The 17,917-nt window shown below is 35.6% G+C and overlaps 1 protein-coding gene across 3 annotated transcripts; it reads left to right on the top strand.

The window, feature by feature from the left end:
* The first annotated feature begins 1,209 nt into the window (after positions 1–1,209).
* On the top strand, positions 1,210–13,200 carry LOC149548417 (uncharacterized). 3 transcript variants are annotated; one of them, XM_089792494.1, is made up of 7 exons: positions 1,210–1,261; positions 1,415–1,523; positions 1,652–1,726; positions 9,763–10,591; positions 10,779–10,979; positions 11,115–11,310; positions 12,805–13,200. In XM_089792494.1, exons 4-7 carry the CDS (start codon positions 9,944–9,946, stop codon positions 12,987–12,989), a joined length of 1,230 nt encoding a protein of 409 aa, XP_089648620.1. In that variant the 5' UTR covers positions 1,210–1,261; positions 1,415–1,523; positions 1,652–1,726; positions 9,763–9,943; the 3' UTR covers positions 12,990–13,200. The 3 variants fall into 3 exon arrangements, with proteins under 3 accessions (XP_089648620.1, XP_089648621.1, XP_089648619.1); XM_089792495.1 differs by lacking the exon at positions 1,652–1,726; XM_089792493.1 differs by lacking the exons at positions 1,415–1,523; positions 1,652–1,726.
* Positions 13,201–17,917: the final 4,717 nt, after the last annotated feature.

Below are 17,917 nucleotides of genomic sequence, written 5' to 3' on the forward strand. Positions count from 1 at the left end.
GTTGTTTTCTATAATTTTTTGTATTTTAATTATTTTATTTTAAGTTGCATCATAAAATGAATCTTTACATAATCTTGTAGGTATACAAATGTAGAATCTATATAATAAAAATGTTAGTTGTAGACCCTATACAAGCATCATGTTGGCCATGTCACAACATTATATACATTGTCTATTTTTTATTTTTAAAAATCAAAAGATATTTTATCAGGTTGCAATTTTTAGTAATGTGGGATTTTGGTAGAAGGTTCCCCCATGCTCTAAAGGGCTAAGCCCTTGTAAACCATGCACCCATTACTTACTGTGGCAATGATGTTTTTGCTCTTAGTTGAAGTCACAATCATGGGTAACCAATTTGAGTACCCTAAGGGCATATTTTTGTCCAAAAACCCTTTTAGGACAATATTTTCAAATTGCCATAATTTTAAATAAATTTGTCTCATCTTTTTATAAATAAGTTTTGATCAAAAAGTTGGATTTTTAGTACTTTATTGTTACATATGATTTTCTCCCATTTAGAACAATAATATTTATATGATAGTGGTCACATCTTTAAACTTTGTATTTTTTATCATGTTTAACAAGAGTTCAATATTATGTTGGACAACACCATGGATACTTTTAAGATTGTTATAAGACAATTGAATAATAAACTTTCTTAATTACGATTAAATCTTATAAAATATTTGTAAACATAGATAATGATTACTCTTGGTAAATATATACAATATTTAATAACAATATATTTATGTCTATTGTTATTTTTTTTGCTATATTAATTTTCAATATTTTTCTAAATAAAAATAAAAATAAAAATATTATGTAAATTTTAATTTATATAAATTTAGAAAATAGCATTTTGTTTTATTTTGAGAAAAGCCATATGATAAGAATAAGAACCAGATCACAGGACATCAAAGAGAGAATGGATAGCCACGAAAAAAAACAAAATACTAATAATAATAATTAGAGTGTAAACTATAATAAGGCCTATTTCTAAGTACTAAACCAGAAAGGTTCATATAAGCAATTTTAGCTTAAGCAAGGTAAGAATCTTCTGGCCAAATAAATACTGTTTATAAAGCCCGAGGAAAGAGTGCGGCTATAAATACTAAATACAAATACGCCAGTTGCGTAAAAATCCCTCTTTCATAACGAGACCGCTTTGCCTTCGTTATAATTTACAAACACAAGCCTCCATTTTATTTCACATCGATTACTCACCGTATTCATACGCATCTCATCTCATTGTCTGCCCGAGGTATGTTCAATTCCCCCTCTGCTATATTCATTCAAGCGAACTGGTAATTTGTATAACCCGTACGAATCATAGGTTATAGGTTGCTAGTACTTGTTTTGATCGGCCCAAGAATTCGTCTTGGTTTAGATTATTGTCTATCATCGTCTGCCGCAGGGCTTTTGAGCATAAATTATGATTATGATTTTGAATTTGGTGGAATTTGAACTTGCAACCTTCATTGTCGTGAAATCCTGCAATTGGCCAATAATGGAAGCTAACTAAGGTAAGGGTTTGCATAACGTTCTGTATAACTCATAAAATCTAAGTTAAAAACGAATCGAAATGGTTTTTTTTGATATTCAGTAATTTCTAGGATGATATTAATTTGTGGCCGCCGTGCATGTAAAATAGTTTGCAAGGTTCAGTTAACACATAGAGCTTCGTCTCGGCGTCAGAAAGGAATTTCTTGCGAATCCTTTCAATGAGGTGCCCTCTTGTGCCAAATATGCCTTTTGGCTTGACGGTTACCTATAAATTTCCTCAGCATATATATAGTGTTGAATTGCTGGGTAAAGTGGTTCATGATTCATAAGAGCAATGATATTTTTTTAGGTTTTGAAATTCTGGTATCTTTGTACGATGTTTGAAGGAGCCCTTAGTCAGGAATTTGTAGCACGGTGCTTGAGCACACTTTTGATCTGTTTATGAAAGTAGTCAGCAAATTATGGATAGCTTTCTGAAGGAGTTCTTTATATTTTTAGTTGTTCTCTTTTTGTTGCTTCTGAAAATTTCATTAGAGGATTTTTTGTGGATCTGTTTGTTTTGCTGACTGACCAATATTTTAAACACTAGATATGTTTTATTTAAAAAACTACTCGTACTTCCTACCTTGCCCAAAATTTACGAGTGTCTTGAGTAAATTCCAGTTTTTCTCCAATATTAGGATATAATGTTTTCGTATGCTTATATAATATTCATCACTCTTTTGAAATTGACTCTTTACTCATTCTTTCAAAACTGTCATGAATTACAACTCCAATTCTGTCAAGTATTCAACGTAGCAATGCATGTTTTTGGCTATTCTTTTTCTTTATTATGGAATCAGTTACAATCTCGTGCCAAGCTCTGAAGTGGTAAATAATGCTCAGATGTTGAAGAATCAAGTCTCTCATTTTAGAGTAGTTATCACTGAATTTTGAAGGAAAGACCAGAAAAGATCAGATGTCCCTTTACGCGTTTGATATCATAGAACATGGCACTTATTAAGTCAAAATGATATTCTATTGTAGAGTTTTGGATCGGTGGAAATATTTATGTTGTCATTGACCGGTGGAAATATTTATGTTGTCATGAACTATGTATTCATAGGGATGTAATTGAATTGTGATGATGATTTCAGTGCAATATAACTTCACACTTACAATATTTTTGATCTACATGTGATAGGTTATTTTTGAAAAAATTGTGAAATATGCAACAATTGTTAACCTGAGTTAGAGATGGTTCAACATACTGTGTATTCATATTGGCAGGCCTAACTATCTCCTTTGCTTAGTACCAGAAAAACATGTAAAGTATTGCAGGTTATTACATCAATTCTGAACACGGAGAATTATGACCTGCCAAACTAAATATCATAGCCTTGACCACAACCTATGTATGATCTATACCCTGGGCAAAGGAAATAGAGTGATGAAGGTACGCTTTGATACCACTGATGAAGGACCACTCTGATACCACTAATGAAGGTACGCACTGATACCACTGACGAAGGGCCACACCACCCTTACCAACTCACAACCAAGAATGCAACAATATGAAGACAACGAGATAAAATGCTTCCCAAGTAACCTCCTTGTTTCTAAACCGCAGCCACTAGCTCTTCTCCAACCTTATCCAAGATCCAAGTGTAAACTGCCTCACATTCGGTGCTCTGTCTACACTCACAACTCCACCATAATTTTGCTGTAAACTGCCTCACATTCGGCGCTCTGTCCACAGACTCAGGAAAACTCACTCTTCACTTCCTCCTTCTCTTTCACACCTTGAAGCCTTCCAAGCTTTCCAAGCTTCACCTTCCACAACTTTCACCTTTTCAAGCTTTCCTTCCAAAGCTTCTACTTCCTGAGCTTCTCCTTCTCGAGCTTCCACTTCTCAAGCTTGATTAAAAATGCTCATATGCCTTGCTTAAATAGGCACTTACCACCCAATGCATGACTTATCCACAAGCTTCTAGAATTCCACCTATACAATATCCACAACTTTTTACAACTTCCATAACCTTCTACAATATCCACAACTTTCTACAATATTCATAACTTTCTAGAATTCTTCCCACACACTTCGATAAATGGAATGACAACCATTTATTTTTTATTTTTTCTATTATGCCACCTATGCACCTCGAAAATAGAAATCCCCTTCTCCTTTTTTCCTCTTTTTTATTTTTTTATTATTTCTCCTCTAATTTTCGTCACTTTCTCTCTCTTCCAGATTTTTTTTTTCTTTTTATTCAATTTTTTTTTTTCAATAATTTTCCCATGCAAGATGCTCTTGCATCAGACTTCCCCGGTAGATAGAAAAGTGTGTCCCACACTTTTGACACCAAAAAAGAAAGATCTACCACTATCTTCATCTTCATCAAAGGTTACCACCTCAACGGGGACAAGAAAACCACCATGCAAATCTTCCACATCTGCATTACTCTATCAAACACCACAATCTCAAACATCCAATTAACATGCTCACTCCCAGGAACAAACTGAACATAATGCTTCAATAGAAAACTCTCATCCACATCAGCAACTAGTGAATTCATACCCGCAACAACAAACTCCGCATCAGCAACAACAAACTCCATATCAGCACCAACATATAGATCTCCATCAATACATGCCAAACCAACAATCTCATTGCTCACAACAAGATGCTCTGCAATACATAACTCACCTGCAACAACAACTGGATCATCCACGACCGAGTGCTCTACAATCTCCATGTCAGACTCAACCAATTGATCATGAAAACCAACCTCCATCCCAACATCAACAAGGTTAGGAATATCCTTAGCAACAACCTCTATTTTTTCTATAGGTTCTGCATCAGACTCCACAAACTGATTAGCAAAACCATCCTCTTCCACCTTGACCTTTTTAGCTTGATCAGCCAATCTAGCATCCAACCGAGAAAACATCTTAGAAAAATTCCTCTCCACTATATCATGGATTTTCGCAATCATCTTAGGGTCCAATCCTCTTGGAGCCATCTCCCAAGATCTTCGTAAACCCTCTACAACAAATCCTTCCCACGCTCCTTGTGACAACCAAATTGTTTGCAAGTCAGATCGCAATTTGCCACCTCGCACAAACAATCAGGAACCACATCACAAGTCTAGGACAATGAATTTGCAATCCACCAGCTCTCCACAATCATGCCTCAACAAGTTCAGTCTTCCATCTCCGCATCAATCGATCAATCTGTATGTCCTCCCAAGGTCCTAGTGCAAATTGCCTTAGCTTCGGTGATCTGTTTACACGCTTAGGAACTCCCACTCTAATAAACTTCACCCAACCAAGGTCCTGGTACAAACTGCCTCACACTTTGGCAATCTGCTTGTACACTCAGGAACTCCTGCTCTGATACCACTGATGAAGGTACGCTCTGATACCACTGATGAAGGACCACTCTGATACCACTAATGAAGGTACGCACTGATACCACTGACGAAGGGCCACACCACCCTTACCAACTCACAACCAAGAATGCAACAATATGAAGACAACGAGATAAAATGCTTCCCAAGTAACCTCCTTGTTTCTAAACCGTAGCCACTAGCTCTTCTCCAACCTTATCCAAGATCCAAGCGTAAACTGCCTCACATTCGGCGCTCTCTCTACACTCACAACTCCACCATAATCCTGCTGTAAATTGCCTCACATTCGGCGCTCTGTCCACAGACTCAGGAAAACTCACTCTTCACTTCCTCCTTCTCTTTCACACCTTGAAGCCTTCTAAGCTTTCCAAGCTTCACCTTCCACAACTTTCACCTTTCCAAGCTTTCCTTCCAAAGCTTCTACTTCCCGAGCTTCTCCTTCTCGAGCTTCCACTTCTCAAGCTTGATTAGAAATGCTCATATTCCTTGCTTAAATAGGCACTTACCACCCAATGCATGACTTATCCACAAGCTTCTAGAATTCCACCTACACAATATCCACAACCTTCAACAACTTCCATAACCTTCGACAATATCCACAACTTTCTACAATATTCATAACTTTCTAGAATTCTTCCCACACACCTCGATAAATGGAATGACAACCATTTATTTTTTATTTTTTCTATTATGCCACCTATGCACCTCGAAAATAGAAATCCCCTTCTCATGTTTTCTTCTTTATTTTTTTTATTATTTCTCCTCTAATTTTCGTCACTTTCTCTCTCTTCCAGATTTTTTTTTTTTTTATAATAATTTTCCCATGCAAGATGCTCCTGCATCATAGAGTAAACAAGATGTGGTCGATTAATATTGAACAAGAGAATGTCATGGTCAGCAGTTTTCAGTTAGCATTTATTTAACAAAAGAAGGCAGCGCTTAATTTATGAAGGGACGCATCCTTTGCAAAGATGATGGTTTCGGTGAAGAGGTGTGACATCTCCTTCAGTGATATAAAGGGGAGAATAAAACATTTGGGAGTGGTGTCTATGAATTGAATGATCGAAGAACAAATATAGAAGAAATTAGGAATCAGGGCCAAACTAAGAGCAGAAATAAATTTTTAATAACAGCGTAGTACTAGAAGAATATGTGCAGTACTGCAGGTAATTGCATCAATTAACACAACAAATGTACTAAATTCAGGTTTATGTTTTTTTGGATAAAGTTGTTTGTTTCTGAATGAACTTCATTTAAAATTCAGATCAAATACATACCTTTATAATGTGAATGTGTCTGGAGAAACTAATATGTAAAATGCTTTTATTAAATACTTCATTTTTCTTAGTTGGGTTATACACTTCATCATGGATCTCTAAGTTACAAGATTTGAATTTGAATTTGAGTTCGTCGATCATAAAATTCGGATGGAATTCAGCAAGTGTAAATATTCGGAAAAAAATCAACATTAAATTGAACTTTATATTTATCTATTTTTATATATAAGTAATATATCCACAAAATTGTCAAATGCGTTGCTAAATAATTAAAGTAAATAACTTAATATTATTTTAAAATATAATAATCTTATTATAAATAACAATTATATGTTAAATATATCATAAAATTCGGATGAAGTTTGGAAAGGGTAAAAATTCACTGAAATTCGAGCTTCAGGGATGAAATTTGGCAAACCTTGTGACTTAGATGGATCTCATATATTGACGTAGGCAGACTTTCAAAGTAAGATTAGCATTGTGTCTTTATACATAGACGGTCGTTGAGTTATATTGGTCTCAAAAGTAAATAATCTGGAACCATTTCTCTGCAGTGGTGCTACTTCATAATGTTTGCATGACATGATCATCTATAGACTGTAGTCATTTCTGCTTGTATGATTTAGTGGCTGTTCTTTTGAGGTTGTAGATATTCATATGGTTCTGAACTTTGTTTGGTGCTTGATTTGGTGACTAATTTCAGTGTCTTTTACCTTATGAATAATCTGCTTATCGACGCACTAGCAGATTTGTTTCAAGAACTTTCAACCTTCTGAAGTTGGTTGTGGGCTAATCAATGGGCTGGACATGTCTGTACCTTGATTCAAATTCCCAGAACACACAACTCATGTTTAGGGCAGCCAATCTGAGTTATAACTATTATGGTTCATACCTGAGCCCTGTGAATGTCCGGTTGACCTTTGGAGTCCATACATGCTCATCCCTGAATAATCAAGGCTATTTGCATGCCTGGGTGTTAATGACACTATAGACAGCTATCAGTTGTGACATCTAAGCAGAGAAGGTAAGGTTCCAGCAGAATGGAAATGTGCCTTTTAAAAATTATAATTTACTCTCAATTTTTTTGTCAATGCACCTTGCTATGAAGTCTTTGCCAAACTTGTGTTTAAACTTGTATGCCCAAGTATCGGTTGTCTAAAAAGAATGAATGTATGAATGAAAGATTTTTAATGACATCCACGAGGCCATAAGCCTAAGGGACCCACATACAACTCCTAGTTAGTTTGATGTGATTTCTCCAGCCTATCTCTTTTGTTGTGAATGTGCATAAGTAAAATGGCCCCCTTGAAGAGTCTTGGTCCTTTGAAAAGGTCTTTTATGTTGTTCACTTTTAACGTTTCTTTGTGTTGGCTGTGAATGTCTTTGTATGCTGTACAATCCTTCAGATAGTGCCACTCTGTTTCCACCACACCCTCGTTGCAAAATCTACAAATTCTGTCTTCCCACTCTTCTTGAGGGAGATTCCATCTACTAGTTTCACATCTCAAATGGTGGGAACTAGATCTCAATTGAGCGATTAGGATTTTTGCCCTTCCTTTGATTTCGGCTCCTAGATATTCTTTGTCGTCATGTTTGCAAGTGGGATTAAATTCTTTGACATAATAAGTTTTTTTCTACCTAGCTGGTTTGCCCCCATGACAGATTTGACTTTTCCTGCTGCCCATTTTTTAATTTCAGAATTGTTTTCCGGACATTCTAGGTAGTCAATGTTCTACTTATTGAACCATTTATCGTTTTGTTTCTTCCATGTCTTCTTCCGACGAGCTAGTTCTCCATCAACCACCCTACTAGGGCAGCGATGTGCATCCATTTTACTCACCTTTTTTAGATAGCTTAGCAATCTAACAATTGCCGAGGCCTCCACTGGGAACATGCTTGCCTTCGCTAAAATAATTTCAAATGGGACTGTGGATTTGATTTTGAGATTAGTTGTGATGAAGTGTTTCTGAATTCTTTCAATTTGTCGCCATGTATGGTTTGATACGCTACTTCCCCATACCTCACTGCCATATAAAATAATTGGTTTCACCAGCAACCCAAAGAGGGTTTTTTTAGTCTTTTAATCCCATAACTCTGCTGTCTTGCACCTGTTTTGAAGAAGATAAGATGCCTTCCATCCCCTCTGTATCTTTTTTGATCTGCATGTTTCCCAACTGAGCCGGTAATGGAAATCTATCCCCAAATACTTGTATTCTTCTACAATTTCTAGCGCTTTGTCATTAAATATGAAAGTGCATTGTTGTTTTCTCTTTCTCAAGGAAAAGACCATGATCTTGGTCTTAGAAGTGTTGACCTCCAGCCCTACTTTCGTGCAAAAGGTTTCTAAGTTCTTCAAATGTTCTCTCAGCCCCTATGCCGTTTTAGCAATGAGAATGAGGTCATCAGCATACAAAAGCAATCTGATCACATATTCAGCCAGCTGAATTCCCTCTCCATTGGCTTTGTTTAACCATTCTTCTAACTTGTCAATATAGAGGCAAACAAGGTAGGCAATAATGGGCATCCCTGTTTGACCCTTATGTCATTGCCAAAGCATTCTCACATGCCCACTTTGGTTCTGATTTTTGCTTTAACTTGTTTGTAAAGTTTGTAAACAGCAGCTCTATACTCTGTTGGGACCTCTAATTCTTCTATCCTATTCCATGACTTATCCCTAGGGACGGTGTCAAAAGCCTTATTAAAGTCAACAAAGCAGAAAAATGCCTCTTCCCCGTGTTTATCCCACATTTTTTCTATGAGGAACTAAGAATCTGTATGATTTTCTTCTTTCAAATTCTTTCCTGTTCAGATCCTGCCTCTGGGAATTCAGTTTTTGATTTTAATGATGGCCTTCTCCTTGTCCGCCTTTGCTTTTCTTAAAACATTCCTATGTTAATGCTCGAACTTATTTTCTTGGCCTTGTGTTGTACTATATAATGATACCTTTCTACATCCTTATAATTTAAAAAAAATCAAGTATGCTAGTTGATAATCTATTTGACAGTTAAGGATTAATATCTTGTATTTTAATATTTACTATAGCTATTTGAAGATATTTTAAAAATATATGCTGTCATGCCTGTTGTTACACAGCATTATCCTACTTTACACACATGTTTTGGTAATGTGGTATCTGTAGTTCCCTTCTATGATCACCCATGAAATATTTTTTTCTGAAAATATTGGAAATGGCTTAACACCTTATTAAACCAAGCAAACTATTTCCAAATGAAACATGGATGACATGTGTAATATGCAAAGTACATCTTATTTGCTTTTACGACTGTCAAAAGAAATATGGTATTTTATTAGAGGTTGATTATTCTATCGTATCATGGTGGGAAACCTGGGCAAGCCCTTAAGAGTAGCTCACTCATACATTACTAAAGGTTGTCTCATGGTGGGAAACTTGGGCAAACCTTTAAGAGTAGCTTACTCATACATTTTTTGAGCTATTTATCTGAAAATCAGGTTTCCATAACCTTTTTATAACCTTTTTATGGATGTTATTAAGCATCATGTTTTCCAAATTGCAATGTTGTATCTCATCTTGCAGCAAAGCGGTTGCTGATATTTGTGAACTTAATTTGCAGGTAGGACTATATGTGGATGTATCCTAGATGCAGGATTATTTTGCTTTTGTAAATGATAAATAGGAGATATCCCCTATAGAGGAAATAGGGCTTTGGGTGCCAGATCAATTTTGTTGTGAAATCGAAGCCAATAAGGTCTTCAAAGAAAACTCCCAACATTCAATTGGGAATATCTGCTGACATGGGTGAAGATGATGAATATGTTCGGGCAAGCAGCCCTCAGCCGGAAGTAAATTTGAAGAATGTTTTAAGTGGTTTATATGTTATGGCCACAGGGATGAACAATTCTCCTGCCAATGTAGAAGAGCAAGAAGACATTGTTGATGTTTCAACTGAAGATTTTCCTCAAGATGATCTGTCGATGCTATGGTCCTCGGTTCACCCACCAAGTGCTCCTCCCCTTGCGAGTGGAGATGGAATCAATAATCGTGCAGTGCAAACAACTTTGGAAGCAGAGCCTCCACAGTGGGTACCGGATAGTAGCTCACCTAGCTGCATGCAATGTTGGGCACCTTTCAAACCCCTCACTCGTTGCAGACACCACTGTCGTTTCTGTGGAGGAATATATTGTTGGTCATGTTCAACTGGAAGATGCCTTTTACCTGTTAAATTTCGACAAAGAGACCCTCAAAGAGTATGTGATACGTGTTATGGTAGGTTGGAACCATTTCAGAGATATTTGATATGTCGTATAAGTAATGCAGCTCAAATTGCAACACATGATGTAACTGATTGGACATGTATGAGGGGATGGCTGAATACCCCTTTTGGTATGTCCATGGACCAAGAAATATACAAGGCAACAAATATATTGCGAAGTTATTGTGAGGTAGATACGTTATCCATAACTGATTGTTGATGAACATGTCATGTATTTTTTCTTTTAACAATTTAGCCATGAATTAGCTTGTATGTCATCTTGTTTAATGCTGTGATGGATTTTAACTGGCTGTAAAATCAAAACTTTTAGCAATTGTTTTTGAGGATTAGAATTAAACAACTGGCATCTTCTACAGATTGGTAGATTGAAAGCAGAAAAATCCATACCAGAAGCTGTTTTAAGAGGAGCCAAGGGATTGGCCATCTTTTCTGTTGCAAAGGCAGGAATGGTTGTGACCTACAAATTAGGGACGGGGTTGGTTATTGCCCGAAAAGATGATGGGTCATGGTCTGCACCATCAGCTATTATGTCATACGGTCTGGGATGGGGAGCACAGGTCTGATTTACTGCTTATGGGGAGGTTTTACAAATCTTTTTTCAGTGTTCAGATTTTGGAAAGATAAATAATTTTATATCCCTGGAAATGAAAGTTGAAAAAATGATGACTCCCTTTTGTGTTTCTTGCAAACAGATGGGAGGAGAGCTTACTGATTTTGTTATTGTTCTTCGCAATTCCAAAGCAGTCAAAGCTTTCAGTAGTCGTTCGCATTTCTCTCTGGGTGCAGGATTAAGTGCAGCAGCTGGAGTATTGGGAAGAGTTGCAGAGGCAGATATTCGAGCTGGAGATGCTGGAATGGCTGCTTGTTACACATACAGCTCTAGCAAAGGTCATATTTGATCTTTATAATCATCTTTTTTCTGCAATACACTTGAGGAATAAATTGACATGGTTGAATTTAACTTTCTTCCAAATATTTTGTGCTGCATTTTTCTACTGTTTGTTATTTCTGTGGACATCTAAAATGAAAGCTAAATTGATAAATGTATGTATCATTTTTTGTCACTTCCAGTTCCCTGGATTAATATGACCGACTGGCTTTGGCATATATGAATGTAAATAGATGTAGAAAATCTGAAAGGAACTGAAATAATCCAGCAATGAAGGTTCATGTCATATTTGTATCACAAATTATATACCAATTGGAGTTTGAGGATTAAATTGAGTGAGCACAAAGAAAAAATGGAAAATGCAAGGACTGATGCAGGCTTGGGCTCTAAAAATGTTATATGAAGAGGTTTTGACATTCATTTAGTTTATAAAGTATACGTGTCATACAAAAGAGGAGCATGGGATGCATGTTCAGATTATTGCAAATATTGTCTCATTACTTCTGTTCATAACGTAAAGTTTAATATCTATGGAAATATGAAGGGAGGTCTTAGTTTGAAAACTCTCGAAAGGAGGGGAAAGCTTAACATTCTGTAGTGTGGGTATTAGTGTAAAGCTACAGTTTTCTTTTAAAATTAATGCTCTACTACCTTAACCTGCTTTATTTGATGAGACAGCCTCTTTAATAGAGTCTTATTCATTAGAAATTGAATATGTATTTGCGACCAGGGTAAAGCTAGAGGAGTTATTTTAGGTCATGCTGACTCTTTCAATTTGCTTTCTGTTATGTGATTTTTGTCATGGTCCCCATCGAGACACATCCTTGAATCATGTTATACAAATTAGTTTGAGCGAATTTTCTTTGAATTTGGTATTTTTTATATGAAGTTGCAATGAATAAATTTGATTAGACTGAATATGAACCATAGACAGATTGCAAGATTCGAATCTTGAAAGGTTTGGTAAGTAGAGGAATTTTTTGATGGCTTGAAGTGGGGGGTACAGGTTGGTTCAGGGAGTAAGCTGGTTGAGTAAGAATACCGATTTTCAGATCTTTTAATTGAAGGATGGGGGGATCAATCTATAGAGGTGACAGCTGCATTCAGGGAGGTGGTCAAAACTTGGAAAGAGATAATAATTGAATGCTACATACTTAGTTTTATGGAATGGGGATCAAAGACCAGTGAACCATAATATAAAATTCTAACGAAGGACGCTTCCTAACAAAACAAGCCCTATAATATGACTTATTTTTGTATCATGAATAATACTATCAGGATTAGTTTACAAATTTCCAACAGCCGCCTTATAATTTTTCATAATAGTTTAGTATTTTTGTTATTGTGTCTGCAGTAGTTTAGCAAGAGCTAACAGCTGCGTTGGACAATTATCAATTTTATACTGTCACATTCTAAAATAAATTTGGATGGTTTTCTATCCTTAACTTTCTCATCTTGATGGTTTGAATGTTTTTGATTCGGCTTGGGTGCAGGTGCGTTTCTGGGAGTGTCTCTTGAGGGAAATATTGTATCAGTTCGGTCACAAACAAACTCGCGTTTCTATGGGGACCCGTTTTTAACTCCAGCAGACATTCTACTTGGTTCTGTTGAACGTCCAAAGGCAGCAGCACCTCTGTACAGTGCCGTGTATGATCTTTTAAAATATTTAAAAAGATGATATTATTGAGCTTGTAGATAGAATTTCATTACCCAATTCTTTAAAAAAAGAAAAATATATATAAGGTGATTGTAAGCTTTTATCTAGGGGCAACTTGTAAGATCAAGGAGCCTCATCAGATCTGAGTACAAAAAGTATGAACAAAGTTTCTTTTCCCTTCTTCTACCCAATATTGTCTGCAATATTTAAATTATAAAACACTTTCTGTGCATGTAAAGATTAATATTTCTTCGTTTGCGTGCAAAACAGATCACTATTGTTCCTAACCGTAAGTTTTTAGTTGTCATGCCTTACATATCTTCAGAATAATTTGAAACTTATGAAGAATACAATTGGGGTTGGTTTACCCAAATTGGGGGAAATTTTCATGTCCATAAGAATTGAATCTTATCAACCTTCACCGTGGGCCATTGCAAACTTGTGTCTAAGGCATGGATGCTCTTTTATTGGTTTAAAAGAATTCTGAGTTATCTGGCCAGCATCTTTGATTGAAACTGGATAGATAGACGGTGCTTATAAGCTACAAGGTTTTGATTAGGAATATACATTGCAGTTTTATTTTTAAATTTACTGGAATAACTATTTAAATTCCAAGTCAATGAGTTTGACTCAAAATCACACAGTTAAATCGTGCTAGCAGTATCACTATTCAAATTCTGTATGATTAACTCTATGTAATTGAAACATCATGTAATTTTTTTTTTCATACGATAATGTGGATACATTGCATAGCAACTAAAGAATGAAAACAATTTGTTACATAGCTTTGATTCTTCCCATTGGAGACTATTGATATGTCATCACACACACACACACACACACACACACACACGTGCACGCGCACACACGCGCGCGCATGCATGCATGCCCACAGACTATTGATATGTCATCACACACACACACACACACACACACACACGTGCGCGCGCACACGCGCGCATGCATGCATGCCCACGCCATGCACGCGCACACACATACACAAGGGGGTGAATCAATTATGCAATTAAAACAACTCTAAATATCCTTATTAATTCCAAAATATGTAAATAGTAGATGCAACAATGTACATGCACGCGCGCGCACACACACACACGAGATTGTTCTTGGGCATATATGTGTGCACATGTGCATACTCTCTTAACATTCACAATGTAACATATAAGACAATAAATGATTATGGTTAGATTTTAGGATTAAATATAGGGTGATGGTTAGGATAGGGATAAAATTAGGGTTAAAGGCCAAGGTTGGGGACACGAGTAAGGCTAAAATATAGTAGGGATAGCACATAGGGTTATTGATACAATTAGGGTTAGGGTTAGGGTTAGAGATGGAGTTATGATTAGAACAAGGTTAGGGTTAGGGTTAGAGATGGAATTATGGTTAGAACAAGGTTAGGTTTTAAAGTAAAAAATATAGTTATAGTTATTATTAGGAGTAGAGTTATGGTTAGGTGACAATTATGATAAAGATCATGGTTAGGGTAAAGTATAGGATTAGAGATAGAATTATGATAAAGATTATGGTTAGCGTAAAGTATAGGATTAGAGATAGAATTAGGATTTGAGTTAGGGGTTTGGATAGAATTAGGATTTGAGTTAGGGGTTTGGATAGGATTAGGATTAGATTTATGGTTAAGGTTAGGGTTGACATTAGGGTTAGAATTAAGGTTAAGATTGATTTTAGGGCTAAGATAAGAATTAGGTTTAGGGTTTGCATAAGAGATAGAATTAGGCTTGGGATCATGGTTAATGGCCCTAGTTAGATTTAGGGTGAATATGACAACTATTAGGGTTCTCATTAGAGATAATGAGATCAAGATTATGATTAGGGTGAGAGTTAGAGTGGTGTCATGAATACCATTAAGGTTTGGGTTGAGTTAAGGATACTAACATGGTTAAAATTAGGATTATTGTTAGGATCATGATAATAGATTTAATAAGGACCATCTTTAGTGTTATATTAGAAATAGAGTTAGGGTGAAAGATATTCAGAAATGAAGTTAGGGCTAAGGATATGGTAGGGTAAAAATTAAGGTTAGGGCTATAGTTAGTGATAAGTTTGGACTCTACATTATTAACAATGCATAATATTTAGATATATGAAACAATTAAAATTTATAATTGAATAATTGTAAATGTCGGGAGAATTTAAATCCCTCAAAAAATTATTTGTGAGATCATTGTTTATAATCAAACCATAAACTTAATTGAAACTCACCATCCTTAATCTCTGTCTTGATTATAAGTTCCAGATGAAACTTAACTCTAATTAAATGCTTGCTAACTCTTAGTATTAAATACATCTTTAATTGTAATGCCAAATTTTATCAAGGATCCTAATTTTAATCCTAACAATATTTGAATTCTAACAAAAAATGTAATCATAATTAAAAAATTTAACTATAATTTTAAGCCCTAATTAGACTTTAACCCTACCGTTAAACCTTAATACATTTCTAACACTAAATGGTTACTAATCCTAGCCCTAATCAAATCCCAACTATAAATATAAGTTTAGACTTTATCTTCGAACACTAACACAAATTGAACTTTAGTCATTAGCCTAAAACATGCAAACCCTAACTAAGCTCTAATTTTATATAATTATAAATAACATTGTGTTTTGGATTTGTTGGATTTAGCCTAGAAATTAGATAAATAGCAATACCCTAGGAAAACCCTTCTAGAATGAAGGGCGATTCTTAATATTCCAGGTGACCATAACAATATTAACACCCAATGATAGAGATCTCTATCACAACTGCAATCTCCAACACTCCCTCTTAGCAAGAGACATATTTAGTTGAATAGTTGTACAAAGCTACAATCAAAATGTTAATGATAAAATCTAATCACATAGACCTTATAAAAATTCATGGAATCACTCAACATGAAAACCCTACAAGAAACACAACTAACTTTCAACATGACACTAAATTTACCCATTGTTAATCATTATGGAATCACTTAATATGATAGACCTATAACAATTACTAATCGTGGAATCACTCAACATGATAGGACTTGCTAAATGTCATGCTTTCATGGAATCTCTCAACATGACGAACTTGCAAAAATCACAAACACCTTTCATCACAGGCTTGCTCAATGTGACGTTGTCATAAGAATCACTCAACATGACAAGTTAGTAAGGTTTACAAACAACATTTTTCATGGATTGATACAATCATGGACTCTCTTAATATGACTTCCAACTCTCATCATGGAATCTCTCAACATGATGACATCGTGGACTCTCTCTACATGATGCTCACTATGAGTCTCTCATAGCAAATCAGAATCACTAAAACTTTTATCCTTCAAAGCAAATAACAAACTAACTACATTCACCACTAATCCATCTCATATCTAAATCATGAACAAATATAACCTTGAATTTGAAATGCTGAAATAGATCTAACTATTTATCACATCCATAAGCGTAATTGTAAACACATAACACAATATATTTGTTACTCAGAAACCCTCCAAGGTGAAGGTAAAATTGGGGTGGGGATGACACCTACAAATCTTCACTACTCAGTAGCAAAGTTCTTTTGTTAGGGTTATAAATGTGATCACTTTGAGGGGTCTTCCCTATTAAGAGCTTACAAGATTATTAGGTCTACCTTGATTAAAAGATTTAAAACTTATAATGAAGTAAGCACTCTATTAGGAGATTTAACTAGGCCTATTAAGACCACTCTGTTAAGAGATTTACCCTGATCCACTTGCAAAATAAATTTATCACTACTTGATCTTTCGGTTTGCGCTCATAATGTTGATTACGGATCTTCTCTTTCCACTCTATGATTTGATCTCCTATATGATATATCTCTTCTGTGCTCTTCGCTACTCCACTCGGTTGCTATACTTTATTTCTTCAAAACTTTTCTTGTTGCCTCCAAAACACAATTCCTTCGCATGTACATTCACCACACTTCACATAATACGGAATAAGGTTTGGATCTTCCCTTAAATATACATCTATAATGTCTTCTAGAACATAATCAATGATCTGAATGCTTCCCTTTTTGCCTCTTAATCTTATTTGCTAAGTTTCCTTCATAGGGATCGGTGATCCATGCCAAAACGCGTAACAAACTTTGTAACAAAATCTACAATCATTAAATGTCTTTAACATGTCGGTCCAAAACAATTACCTCATATTTTGTGCCATTCCAAACATTATTGTTCAAAAAGTGTTACTTGACACATATAGTTCTTGATGCTTAGTCATAGTTATGTTGCTTGTTGACTTTGACCTCAACTAGCTCAACTTCCTCTATATGACTCGATACATACTCACTTTGCTTTACTCGACATTTACTGTTTACTAGATAACTCAACTTCCATAGGGATACTCGACGACTATAGACTTGCTTAGCTCCTATTGAGCTCAACATGTACAAGATTATTTACATGTCTACATAACTCGACCTATATAGAGTGACTCGGTCGTAGTGATAACTGACCAACTCTGCCTTCTATATGATTAAGTGTTTGACACTAATAGACAACACAACTGAAGAGATTGTCTCCCCCTTTGACATTAGTGGCAGAAATATTTTGTCATGATAACATCGTTATAGTACAATACAAAAATGATAGTACTCCCTCTATGTCTATGACTCATTCCGTATAGGACTACAAAGCTATTACATCATACTCATATGTACATTACATATATTACATGACCCAAATAGTCTGATGTAGCTTTGTGATACCTTTGATCTATTTGTTGTCTTTGATTTGTCTACTATTGCACATCTATTCTTCTTCTTACCAAATTCTTCTTCTTCCCCCCTTATTTATGTCTGTTGTTGGGGTTGGGAGGATGGAATTAAACCATACTTGTCAAGGAATGACTTGTGAATTTGTATGATCATGGCTAGGACATGATCCCATGTAGCTCTAATTGATTCC

The sequence above is a fragment of the Cupressus sempervirens genome, chromosome 7, assembly GCF_028749045.1.
Source record: "Cupressus sempervirens isolate cs-2001-9-10 chromosome 7, ASM2874904v1, whole genome shotgun sequence".
Classification (NCBI taxonomy): Eukaryota; Viridiplantae; Streptophyta; class Pinopsida; order Cupressales; family Cupressaceae; genus Cupressus; species Cupressus sempervirens.

What these genes read in the sequence shown, in the direction of transcription:
- LOC149548417 (XM_089792494.1), top strand. Translation starts at nt 9,944, where the DNA reads ATGGGTGAAGATGATGAATATGTTCGGGCAAGCAGCCCTCAGCCGGAA. An exon ending in GTCTGGGATGGGGAGCACAG is followed by an intron (nt 10,980 to 11,114) that starts GTCTGATTTACT and finishes TCTTGCAAACAG; the next exon opens with ATGGGAGGAGAGCTTACTGA. An exon ending in CACATACAGCTCTAGCAAAG is followed by an intron (nt 11,311 to 12,804) that starts GTCATATTTGAT and finishes GCTTGGGTGCAG; the next exon opens with GTGCGTTTCTGGGAGTGTCT.